The 12,135-nt window shown below is 39.9% G+C and overlaps 1 protein-coding gene across 1 annotated transcript in view; it reads right to left on the bottom strand.

The window, feature by feature from the left end:
* Window positions 1-6,799: 6,799 nt before the first annotated feature.
* LOC127371060 (plexin-A2-like) overlaps window positions 6,800-12,135 on the bottom strand; it is a 73,691-nt gene continuing 68,355 nt past the window's right edge. The window contains exons 30-32 of the mRNA XM_051413630.1: window positions 11,574-11,786; window positions 10,506-10,656; window positions 6,800-9,329 (exon numbers count right to left, since the gene is read on the bottom strand). Of these exons, the coding sequence (XP_051269590.1) occupies window positions 9,234-9,329; window positions 10,506-10,656; window positions 11,574-11,786 (460 nt within the window). The 3' untranslated portion in view covers window positions 6,800-9,233. The remainder of the gene's footprint in view (window positions 9,330-10,505; window positions 10,657-11,573; window positions 11,787-12,135) is intronic.

A 12,135-nucleotide genomic window follows, 5' to 3' on the forward strand; every position in this document is an offset into this window, starting at 1 on the left:
AGTATTCCAGTACTTGAATCCACCTTAATTGGGCTGCAGCGTATATGACGTGTGCTGTGTTGCAGAATGATTTTAGTGATCAGTGCTCTTTACGTTATCCTTTGCTCACACTGTCTGCTTGAGCTGTGAACCCTGTCTGGACGGGAGCAGTAATCCACTACACAATGAAAGGTGATAGTTCACAATAGGCAGTGACACTCTGGTCCTTAATAGGCTTATGGAGATAGACTATGGAGCAGAATATCATACTCTAAACAAAAGTGTGATCCACTGTTATGCTAATGCTATTAATCCATTTCAGTGGCCCGAAGCCCCCACCACTCAGCAAGGCCATCAATCAACAACAGCCATCTCAGTAGTGAAGACACCACAGGATCCGCTTAAACCTTTCACACTTCCACAGAATCCTGAAAGCACCCAGCCCCCCTGCAACTTGAGGATCTTTGCTTTACTTTTGTTAGCTCTTTTGCTAGGAGTTCTCATGCTCTCTGTAAATCACACATCTGGAACCACTGGTGAAGGTATGCTAAATGACTTGTTAAAAAAAAAAAAAAAAAAAGCCCCACCCTCCTGGACAACAAAAAGTAGCACAACACCGAGTCGAGAAAAGTAAACTGGACCACAGCTACATCTAACATGCTTGGGAAATGGTCTTGTAATTTGATACCGGTCCAAGTGCCCATAGTCCCCCGTCCCTGTATTGGCCCCATCACCCCCATTTCCTCCCTGTTACTCCCCCACCCCAACCCCCCATCCCTTCCTCCTTGCCAGGCCCTTATCAAACATTCAACTCAAACAGCAGGGCTTTAAGGTGGGCAATTGGCCCCTCACTGTGACTCAAGATGAGCTTTGCAGAAAACCCCAAGAGAAAAATCAGTGGTGTGCCCATTACAGCAGCCACAGCTGGACAGCAGCAGTCGTGTCACCCCAGTAAAACATTCATTAGACTGTTAGCTAGTTAAGTATTTCTGCTACTTGAGTCCTCATGAATCACAGCTTATGTCAGATGGCAATACGGCACAGAATAGACCTTTTACCCTCAACAAAGGGCAGCAGGACAAACCCTGGCAATTTAGTTTTCTTCTTCCTTTGTATATTTCTCCTTCTACCTTTCTTTCTTTCCCCCTTGCAAGGAGCTTAGTACCTTTGTTTTGTTAACCTATTTTATTGTTACTTATATTAAATGTGTATGTTTTTCATTTTGTGCAGTCCCAAGGTAGATAGGTAGGTACGTAGATAGATAGATAGATAGATAGATAGATAGATAGATAGATAGATAGATAGATAGGGACGTCTACATGACTGTGAGCCAGTTGCCTTAAGTGGTTCACCTGTATTTTAATACCTGTTTCCTAAATCTTGCCCCTGACAAACAACCCCTAAACAAAAACTAAACATTTTTAAACCATAAAAACTGAAATGAGCAAATCCACTCTGAAACTTAAAATTTGAAGAAGAAAAAACACCTAACTTTCTTATCTGAGTCTTCTTTTGTGTCTTTATGTGTCTCTTCTTAAGTGTCACACAGTAAAACTCTTCATGGTCGCAGAGCAGGAAACCAACACAAGTGCATTCCTCCTTACAGTCGTTACAGAAAGCCAATCTGGAAAACATTTCTACCACTGGCATCCTGTGATTTAAAGCCTATAGGCCTGGCTTCATATGGCTTTATTTGTTTATAGTATTGACTGTTCTGCACATCTGTTGCAGCTTATGGAGTTTGAAAACATAGCCTCCCGTTCCCTTTTAGCTGCTGCACTGTTTCTTCAGTAACAGTACATTGCAATCACAATATATTGGCTGGTGTCGCAGATGATTTCTGACAGCAGTGTGTATTTTGCTTTAGCTTGCAAGTGTGTATAACCAGATTTGAGGTTTGTGCTTTTTAGTTCCCTGCATTGTGTGTATACACCTCGGAGCGTGTGTGTTAAATGCTTTCTGAAAAGTGTCTCAAGAGAATATAGGCAGCGGAGTTCAATATCAAAAGAGAAGCGTTGCGCTTTTGTGCCTTTACTTTCTCACGAGGAGTCCCCTTTAGATTTACCCTATACTTTAAAGACCACAAAAATCCTGATCTGTTGCCAAACATTTTGTGAACATGCAATTTTTTTTTTTACTTGCATGCAAGCTCTGTCTTTCTTTTTTTTTTCCTGCAGTCAAAATATATGCATTCACACATGCACACCTGTTTCTAATCTAAAACAGAAAGCAACAAAACAGTGTCAATGAGCATTACTAATTACTTTCTGGGGTAAAACTTGCAAAACGGTGGTGATTTAAGATCGTTTTTAGTCAAAAGGTCACTGGTGTTTGGTCCAAGAAGTCTTATTTTGTGGTAATGGAAGTTTAAGCTGCTAATCCCTAGGATCACTGAGGCTTGGCTGATGAATCAGTAGGCTACTTTAAATGGCAGAGCTCCCTCACTAACTACAGAACTTGTTAGCAGAATATGTCAGCGATTATATTATCAAAACATTTTTACTGATAAACGTTAAGTCCAGCCTCTTTTGAAAGGCAGTGACTTTGTTTAAAATGTAAATTTTCAGAATGTTTTGCTGCACCAGCAGCTATTTATTCTGTCTGAGAGCACGAGTTCACCAGCAATGGATTATTTGTTAGAGCCCCAGGCAGAACTCTGAACAGGAAGTTGTAAAACAGCGACCCTCCTAATGTGACGATCTTTTGTGGGAAGAAAATTTCTTTGCCATCCGTTCATAATTAACAATTCATGGTTCTGTTTTGACTTAAGCCACAGGAAAAGACAAAAAGCAATTGTCATGCTCTGCTAAATTAATGGTGAGGACATTTTTAAAGTCCTCATTGAAAGGGTGTTCCTAATTTAATTTTTGGTTAATTTATTTGCACAAACACATGCGGACACACACAATCGCAGAAACACATGCACCTTGTAATACACATTTTATGGAGCTTTGAAAATGGGAACCATAAATCCCACAAAGCTCACCAATTGGCTGTGTAGGAGGGAGCCTGTCTTGAAGTGATTTCATGAGTGCAGCAGAGGGAAGTTGAGAAGGAGGGAAAGTGAGGGAAGGTTTGGGAGGAGGAGTAGGAGGAGGAGGAGTAGTGGGAGGGGATTACATTTCAAACTGCAGCAAATGTTGACCGTTACCTCTCTGGGCTGAGCTGCGAGGTCTCGCCTTCGAGTGAGCGGGAAGATGAAAAAAGAAAGGAGAAAGAAAGGAAGTGCTGTGTTAATGAGGTCACTTCTTCCCAAAACAAAATGTGCGTCAAGAAGACACCCCTGTGTGGGTTCTCCTCTCAGTCTCAGGGTACAGTCCGGGTTCTCAGTATGTCTGTCTCATGACCTACAGGACCACTGCACAGCTCTGCAGATGTTCAGAACACACACACACACACACACACACACACACACACACACACACACACACGCACGCACGCACGCACGCACACACACACACACACACACACAGATACACACAGATACACACATACCCTCAGGCAGCACTGCTGAAACAGACACTTTTTGTTACAGACACATGCTTACCCTTTGCCCTCTTCCTGCATCACATTTTCACAGTCTCACATGATCCTTCTGTCTCATCCCAGTTTGTACTCTAAATAGATGTAACCATTGGATGAAGAATGAAGAATGCTCATTCTGTCTCTGTTTCAAGTCATGCTTGTGATAACAACTTCCTCCAGAAGATGGCACCAATAGACTGGTCTGCTGTCCAGAATCAGCTCAACCTGCTGTCCGATTGCTTCATCAGTACATCATTAAAGTCCTCATGTATATTTTTGTGGAACTAAAACCATTTCCACCTGCATATATTTAATGAATCCAGCTGTTGGTGTTAGGTAGTGAGTAATGAAGGCAGTTATGACCAGAGTCAGCAAGTGACCGTGTTATTGCTAGTGGACAAAAGAGAAATTACTACAGCAAATGGGGGAAATAAAATGCCGCCATGGATTAGCTCACCCAATAAATCCTGAAACAAGTTGTTACTGATAGAGGCTGAGCTGCGGTCATTTGGGATTTTTTCTATACAGTCATCAGGGATTTTTTCCCTGGTTTGGACAGTTGTCTTTTGTCCTTGGCAAGAACAAACATAGCAGTGCCTGTTTGATTATGTGCACTCTGATAATGTAGTATGCATTTAATTAAAGCAGCAGGAGACTGATGCTCGCAGACCTCTAGGCTGTGTTCCTGTGGTGCTCGAGGGAATTTGATGCTTGATTGTACCGTAGAGGGAATTTACATTATGGAAGGGAATAAACAAAGGTGTGACATATTTGTATCTATATCCACTAACAGTGGCTGCTGGTTTTCATCCCAACTGAAAGGAGAAAGGAAAGCATCTGTGTACTGTATATAAAAAGATGTATGTGTTTGTATGTGCAGTTTCAGGCAATCCTGCACAGCAAGACAGCAGCCTCAAAAATTACCATAGGCTTTAGGCAACACCTACCTGACAGAGTTTCAGCAAAAATAAATCACTATATAAGTCAAGTAGTATTTAATGTAGGGACATTTTACTGCATTAGGGTCTGCAACTAATGATTATTTTCATTATCCATGAATTGGAGGATTCTTTTTTCAGTTAATTGAGTAATCAAGCGACAGCCCAAGGTGCCCAAGTTGTATTTAGATTGCTTGTTTTCATTCAATCAGCGCAGTCCAAAACCCACAGACATCACAGTTTAACAACGTATATGACAAAGGAAGGCATTTTCTCACATTTGAGAGAGTGAATTCAGGTTTCTTTGCTCAATAAATATTTGAATCTTCTCTCAACAACCTGAATTCTTGACTTCTTTGTGGATTGTATTGTATTGTATTGTATTGTGTTTTTTAATCTTTATTGAATGCATGTAATGATTTGATAACCTAGTGTTTCATCCCATTTAAGCAGAGCATTGTCCATCGACTATTAACACAAACTATGCTGGGTTGTGCAATGTGCATAGTGCAGGGCCTTTTCCATTCAGCATTCATTCCACAGTTAGAGCCACCATTTGAATTATTCTTCAAGATCTGCAGTGTGTGCGTAAGGTCAGTTTTCCCATGAATCACATATTCTGTGCAGCAGGAGAAGCTGAGGATCTGTTACACCTTGCAGCGTATAACCAGTGATTTCACAGAAATTAAGCATTGCACTGTTGTTTTACTCTACGTCACAAATATAATGTAGTTGCATCAATCACGGGTCAAAACAGAATTAGATATTATGAAAACTGTCTGGGATTGATTGAAGATCAATGGGTTCTAATGGCTGTAGTAGCTCCATAAACCTGTCTGGTATCATCAAACCACACAGTCTATCAAGAAGCTATCCTGCAGCTTGCTCAGCTGTCAGTAGAGGAGGTTTGAGTTCTAATGATCCTCCTCCTCCTGCGTGTGTGTGTGTGTGTGTGTGTGTTGTAAGTGAGAGGGAATTGCTGGCTGCTGAGTGTAGGCACTCTGACAAGCAAAGAGAGAAGAGAGGAAAGACAAGGGGTTAGAGCCTGGCAGGTGTACAGAGGACTCTTCGATACGCTGATGATACCCCCACCTGCATCTGACAGGTAAGGTTTGGGAGGCCTGGATGTTCATACATCCCTCCTTCTCCTCCCCCTTCTGCTCTGCTTGCCCAGAGCCCCGAGGGTTAAACATGAATAATGAATTCTGGCTCCTTATGGCAAGTGCTCAGGAGCCCCTATATGCTGCTCACATGCCATACCAAATACTGTCACAATATGACGGCACTGAAAACGATTCTTCACTCCTGAGAGGCCGTTCACTGCATGTTTAAAAAAATAAATAAATCCAATTCAAAGGGATTTAGTAATTTACTCCAGGATATTTCTTTGTTGTTTTACAAGCTCAGCTTCTCTTTCTCTTTGGTGTTAAATGTGCTGCTCTTGTCTGGCAAGGTGTGTTTAAATGGTACTCTGCTGCCTTTGTTTCCTCAGATTTCTTTAGTATTATTGCAACCTTATTGTACCACTATTTTCTTTTTCCTTTTTAGGAAAGGTGACTGTTCCATCTGCACCTTCTGCTGCCTCCAGAATAAAAAAAGCTTTAGCTGTTTGTTCTGGAAAATACAATGCCCTCTTCCTGTGAACCTCTGTGAAGAAAACCAACAGACAGACCAAAACCCAACTTGGTAGCACATTGCTAACTGTCTGCCAAATGTAAATTGTGCGTAATTGTCTCAAAATTGATTTTATTCTTTACAGTAATTATACTGATTGATGTTAGAATAATACACGTAGTACCTTTTCAACAAGACCTAGTGATGCTTGTTTCCCTCCAAAACAAAAATAATCACTTTTGAGTGAATGTTGTGGAATATTGATAATGAATTTCTTATTAATACAAAGCTGGGGACAGCTCATTGTGTCTGTGGCCAACAATTATGTTAATTTAAGTACAAAGGCTGAGTGATGGATGTACCCCTGGGATCAATGACATCATCATCTTACATTTAAAACCCTCCCACGAAAGCCCAATAATAGTTTAACTATCAAATTAGCATGCTAGTGATCCACTAATATAATAAGAATAGATTATTCAGTTGTGTGTGTGGCTCAGTTCAGAATGACTTAAATAATGATATAATGGTTCTTGGCCAGTCAGCTTTGTTTTATAATGCAGTGTTATAAATCAAATCTGTACAGTCTAAAATAGAAATGTACTTTCCATTCAGCTTTTAAAGGTACAAGATTTGTATTGACCAGGGCTTCAGTTTAGGATTCAACTATTATGAATATGGATACATTTCTTCAACATGATTTTTCAGAATTTAGCGTAATTACGAAAGAAACCAGGCAAAAATAATTTTCATCAGCTGCGCATTTAATGTATAACAACAGTACAAAGTGAATCTTTTGCTTGCAAAATAGGAGTGTTTTTTATGTACAATATTTATACAATAATATAGTTTAAAAAACATTACAGTTTAAACGTCTGACAGTTTATTGCACAACACATTTATAAATTATCATTATCAAACCACACATGGAACATATGAGTTCTCTGTCATATTTCAACACTTAGCAGGAAATGTATTTATTATTTATCGTATTTTATCTTGTTCTCCTAGATTAGCATGAGTCAAGGTCCTGTGGGGAGTATATTAACCCCACTAATACTGAAATGGTTAAAAAAAAAAAAAAAAAAAAAAAGAGCAGCGCTCCAGAATAACACTGATAGACAGCCGTGGTGACTATTATATGGAGCGATGAAACATCTGCAAGCACAGAGAGAAATTCATCTTTCACCATTGCAATGGGTGAAATAAAAACAATCAAAACAAGACCCCTGAATTAATGCGATGCCTCAGGCTGAATTTTTCCTCATGATAATCATTTTTAAGTTTAGATATGGCACTCTATAAATACAGCAGCAAGGAGACAACAAGCAGTCAGGTAAAATGTACATTTGAACAAAAAACTAAAACTTGTGAATTATACGCTGAGGCATGGAAAACAGGATGTAAAGCAAAGAAAGCGCTGTGAAGCAACAAACTGATGTTTCATTAATTAACTTTACAAGGACCAATTGGTGATCCAAGCACATATCATTAATCATATATCCACTCTGTGTACAAATATATTAGGAACACTTACTTTAGACAGAGCTGCAGACTCTGTTACAGCACCTCACGGCTCAAATGTCTCCAGGGTTAAAATTCGTCTAAATTCCAGGTTATGCTCAAAGTGGATTTATTTGGAAAATCAATAAGGCATCACAGCCTTCATCTAACTTAATCTGACCAGATTACTTCACAGGATCAGCAGGTGTTCTTAATATCTGGTACACTTGGTGCATTTCAAGTATCACGCTAAATGTAAACAATGACTGATGAGACAGGGAGGTTGGGGGGTGGGGGGGTGGGCGGGGGAAGCGGCGCTGTTGGCCAGGGTTAGGCTAATCTGATCCACGATCAGATTTAGAGCATCATTAATCATGCTTTCTGCTACAGTTCAATTTGGTCTCCACTTATCTTTGAATGGTTGAATTGGTGGTCTATAGATCATCACTGTACAAAATTTCCTATCTCAAATGGGATCTTTTCCCGCATAATGGCATGTATTATTAATAGCTTCAATAGGAGCATTTAACATGAATGAAACATGATACATTATATTTGGCACAAAAGTCAGGGTTTGGGTCTGGAAATATCTCTACATATATTTCACATTTGAAGGTAATGCCTTCTCAGTGTTATATTATTAAAGAGCTGGACCCTCACCTTGTCAATGACAAATTTTGTGTTGAGTTATAAGTCAGAAAATCTTCATTGAACAAAAAATAAACTGTGATAGGGAACTTCAAGTGGGGAAATGAAAAGTGATGATGCAATAGTCTTTAGTGTTTTCTTTTTTAAGCCTTTAAAAGGCAATAGGAAAAGGCTTAACAACACAAAGTTACACATCCTTGCTCTGAATGGCTCCGAATGTCACTCCAAGCCTGTGATATGAAGGGCGAGTAAGTGTCCGTCATCTTTGACATATAAAAAGTACTTTGAGTCTTGTCTCACCACATGTGCCGTCCCATTAAATTGGCTCCTGTCTTTGTTGAGCTTCTCCAGTGACTTTTCAAGTTGAGTCATTCTTTATTAAGTGCTGTTCTCCTCAGAGCTCCAGCCATGCCACACACAGACATTTTGTATAAGCACCCACTACAAAGACAAACCATTACCCAACGGATAAGAATTGGCGGCAAATTCAGCAACTGTGATGGCCCAAATCCCCTTTCTCTTTCTCTCTCTCTCTCTCTCTCTCTCTCTCTCTCTCTCTCTCTCTCTCTCACTCTCTGTTTCTCCCTTTCTCTCTGTCTCTTTCTCTATAGGACCCTTTTAAAAGTTGGATGTTTGCCTGTTGGAGTTTCTTCTGAAAAAACAATGACATTGGATTCAAAAGTCGTGCTTTTGGACGATCTGCTGTTTGATGTGTGCAGTGGTTTGTGTATGTACACTTGTATGTGTGTGTGTATATATAGATGAATGGGCATGTGTGTATGTACTGTCAGTTTGTTTATACAATAGGTCCATTAAATCTGCAATGTCTGTGTGTGTGTGTGTGTGTGTGTGTGTGTGTGTGTGTGTGTGTGTGTGTGTGTGTGTGTGTGTGTGTGTGAGTCCCACATGTGTTGCAGATGGGTTTATCCTCTGTAACCAAATATTGTGCTGTGTGTATGTATAGTGTGTGCATACTGAATGTGTTTGGGTATGTATGTAGGTGTGTGTGTGTGTGTGTGTGTTGTCTCAGCTCTCTGTAGACATGGCTGAGATGATCTGCTCCACTTTATACGCCAACTTCTGCTTCTGGGCCTGTTCATCCTGCTCCAGTGCCTCAATGATCTAAAATACACACACACAGGCACAAACTGTGAAGCCAAGGACATGAGGCATACTATTGGTCAGCTATATGAAATCATACAAATATGCTCATGCACAAAAAGAAATACCCAGCTGATCTACAACACTGACAGCTTCCACATGAATAAATATATTATACATTTTACTGCGTTTGATTAAAGTTTCTGATTTAAATGAATCACCACTGGTTTAATTAATTAGAATTCAATGCATATCAATACATTGGCAACATTAGCAAAAAAAAGCTCCATTATAACTAAAGCTTATCAAACAAAAAAAGCAAACATTTTCCAGTTGCAGCCTCTTAAATGCAAGTATTTATACACGCAGTTTGAAGACTCCAGCTTCGGTTTTGAGAAATTTTGATGGGCATTTTTTCCTTTTTTCTGACATTTTATATACTAAAACTATTAACTGATTCATTGAAAAATCAATCAACATATTAATCCCAGTGAACATAATCATTCAGCCCAATCCCTAATCATTTAACCGTGACATCACTGTACAGGTGCAACATAGCAACACCTCTGACCATTAACAAGCAACCAGATAGGGCGGCCTAACCCTGCTTAGTTACTCTCTAAACCTGCATTAATTAGTATTTTTGGCCACTTGGGGGCATTGACATGTACAGTAATAACCTTATAAAGTTGTTATGGTGGATGGATGGCAAACAGTTGCCTGTCTACACACCCAACAGACACAAAGCAACATCAACATTTATTAATAGTCGCGTTTGTGTTCGCATGATTAATTTAAGTCCAATATTCACTCAACTTTTAGCTCGGCCTCCACCAGCTCCTGAGGGAATGATGTGGTTCTACAGTGGCTAAATGCTCCGCTGTGTTCAACAGCTAGTCGCTAACATTGTCTGTCTGCTGTTTGGTGCTGGACAGCTAGCGCACAGAGGGTTTATCAGAGCGTAACAGAGCTACCAGGCGCAGCTGTTTTTAATGAAATGTTGATGAATCTTTTGAGGGCAACTGCAGAGTCTCGTGATAATTCTCTGACGTGAGAGACACCTTGTACAGTACACAGTCATTTTATACTTTCTTAATATAAAAATATGGATTACAGCCACTTTAATATGTCGGCTGACCACACCAGCAGGACCTCTACAGCACATATCTATGTTACAGTGTGTTGACTGGGCCTCACCTCTTGGCTGTACTTGCTGACGTAAGCGTAGATCTCATGGAGGGCACTGAGCATGTTGAACTCACTGGAGTGAAGGCGGGCCTGTTCAGCCAGATAGGCATTCATATCCTGATCACTGATGGCAGGCAGGCGGTTGATGTCAGCATAGTACCTGAGAGGAGACATACACACACACTGTCAGAGGCAAGGGCACAGCCATGCATACCAGAGCTTTCCTCCTCACTTGGATTCAGTCTTTTGCTGTTAAAAGTCAAAGAATATCAAATGTTAAAGGGTGTCAGTAAATCGGAGGTGTTTTGGCAGGAAAATAAGGAAATGTGTCACTCACAGGTTCAGTCATTTAGTCACAGTGACTTCAAACCACACCAGCACACTGTTTCTTATAAACAAACAGCCTCACATGATTATACTTATGACTAAATATTAATTCTGTCACTCTCAACCCTATTTGGTCTGCATGATTAATTGCATCATGATTTGCAGTCATAACTATGCAATCCCATTTATAGATGAGGATTCTGCCTAATTGCATTAACGGGAGATCTGTTGCACCAGACCAAGTGCTCCGAATTTCACCCTGAAGTTGCATCACCAAAGGACAAGACTTCATCACTCCAGAGAAAAAAATAGCATGTTAAAAGATAAAACTTCAGACGAACAAGAACAAAATGAGTCAAAATTAAGAAGACCTTCATCCGCCAATTCAGACAAAACCTGGTACTGCTGGTCCAGGAAAGTACATAAATAGCAACCAGTGTTCTAACCTTGTTTCTGAACTGTGTAGTAACGCCACAAATAGTTGCTACCACAAAATACAATATGATGAAGCTGAAGACCTCTCATAACAAGGTGATTACAGTGAGAAAATCATGATTTTCCTTTTATCCAGAATCATGCAGCTCAATTACAAGACTCCCTTCACTCCTAAAATGAAGCTCTGAGGCAATGCTAACAATAATCTTTGACACAACAAACCTAATCCTACATGAACTTAATCTTATTTATAACCAAACAAATGTGATTCTAACTTTCCATCTTTCTATCCTTATGAAGGGCACAGATACTCACCTTTCTACCCAGCTTTTATAATGCGGTATGTCCTTGGCATAGAGTAGTTTGGTGGAGGGTGAGTCTTTGCCTAGACGGTGTTCAGATGTTGAGCAAGAGTCCATGAAGGTTTGGGCCACCACAGACAGACAGGCGTCCGTGATGCTGCTTTTATGGATGTCAAACACAAACTGGGGATTCTTAATCACGTTTACCCAGAAGCGCAGGGGCAGGCTACAGAAAGAGCAGAGAGAAAGATTTTACACATTTTCACACTTGCATATAAAGTAATATGATTTACTTCATCTGTATAAGATGTGTTTGGCTTTCTTCTGATCAATCCCTTATTGACTTTTCAAATTGACTTACATTTTAAGAATAAGCTTTAGTTGGAGTTTGGAAGACTTACATGTCAAAGATGTTAAAAGAGTTACAGATTTTGCAAAAGAATAAAAGTTAAGTTCTTAAGTTTTTCAAAGAGCAGTATAAAACAGCTAAAAATTTACAAAACACTAGAGAGTAAGATAAAACGAGATAAGGGTGCACGGTGGCATTAAGGGTTTCTGAATTCAGAAAAGTTCAC

This window comes from Dicentrarchus labrax, unplaced genomic scaffold (assembly GCF_905237075.1).
Source record: "Dicentrarchus labrax unplaced genomic scaffold, dlabrax2021, whole genome shotgun sequence".
Lineage (NCBI taxonomy): Eukaryota > Metazoa > Chordata > Actinopteri > Moronidae > Dicentrarchus > Dicentrarchus labrax.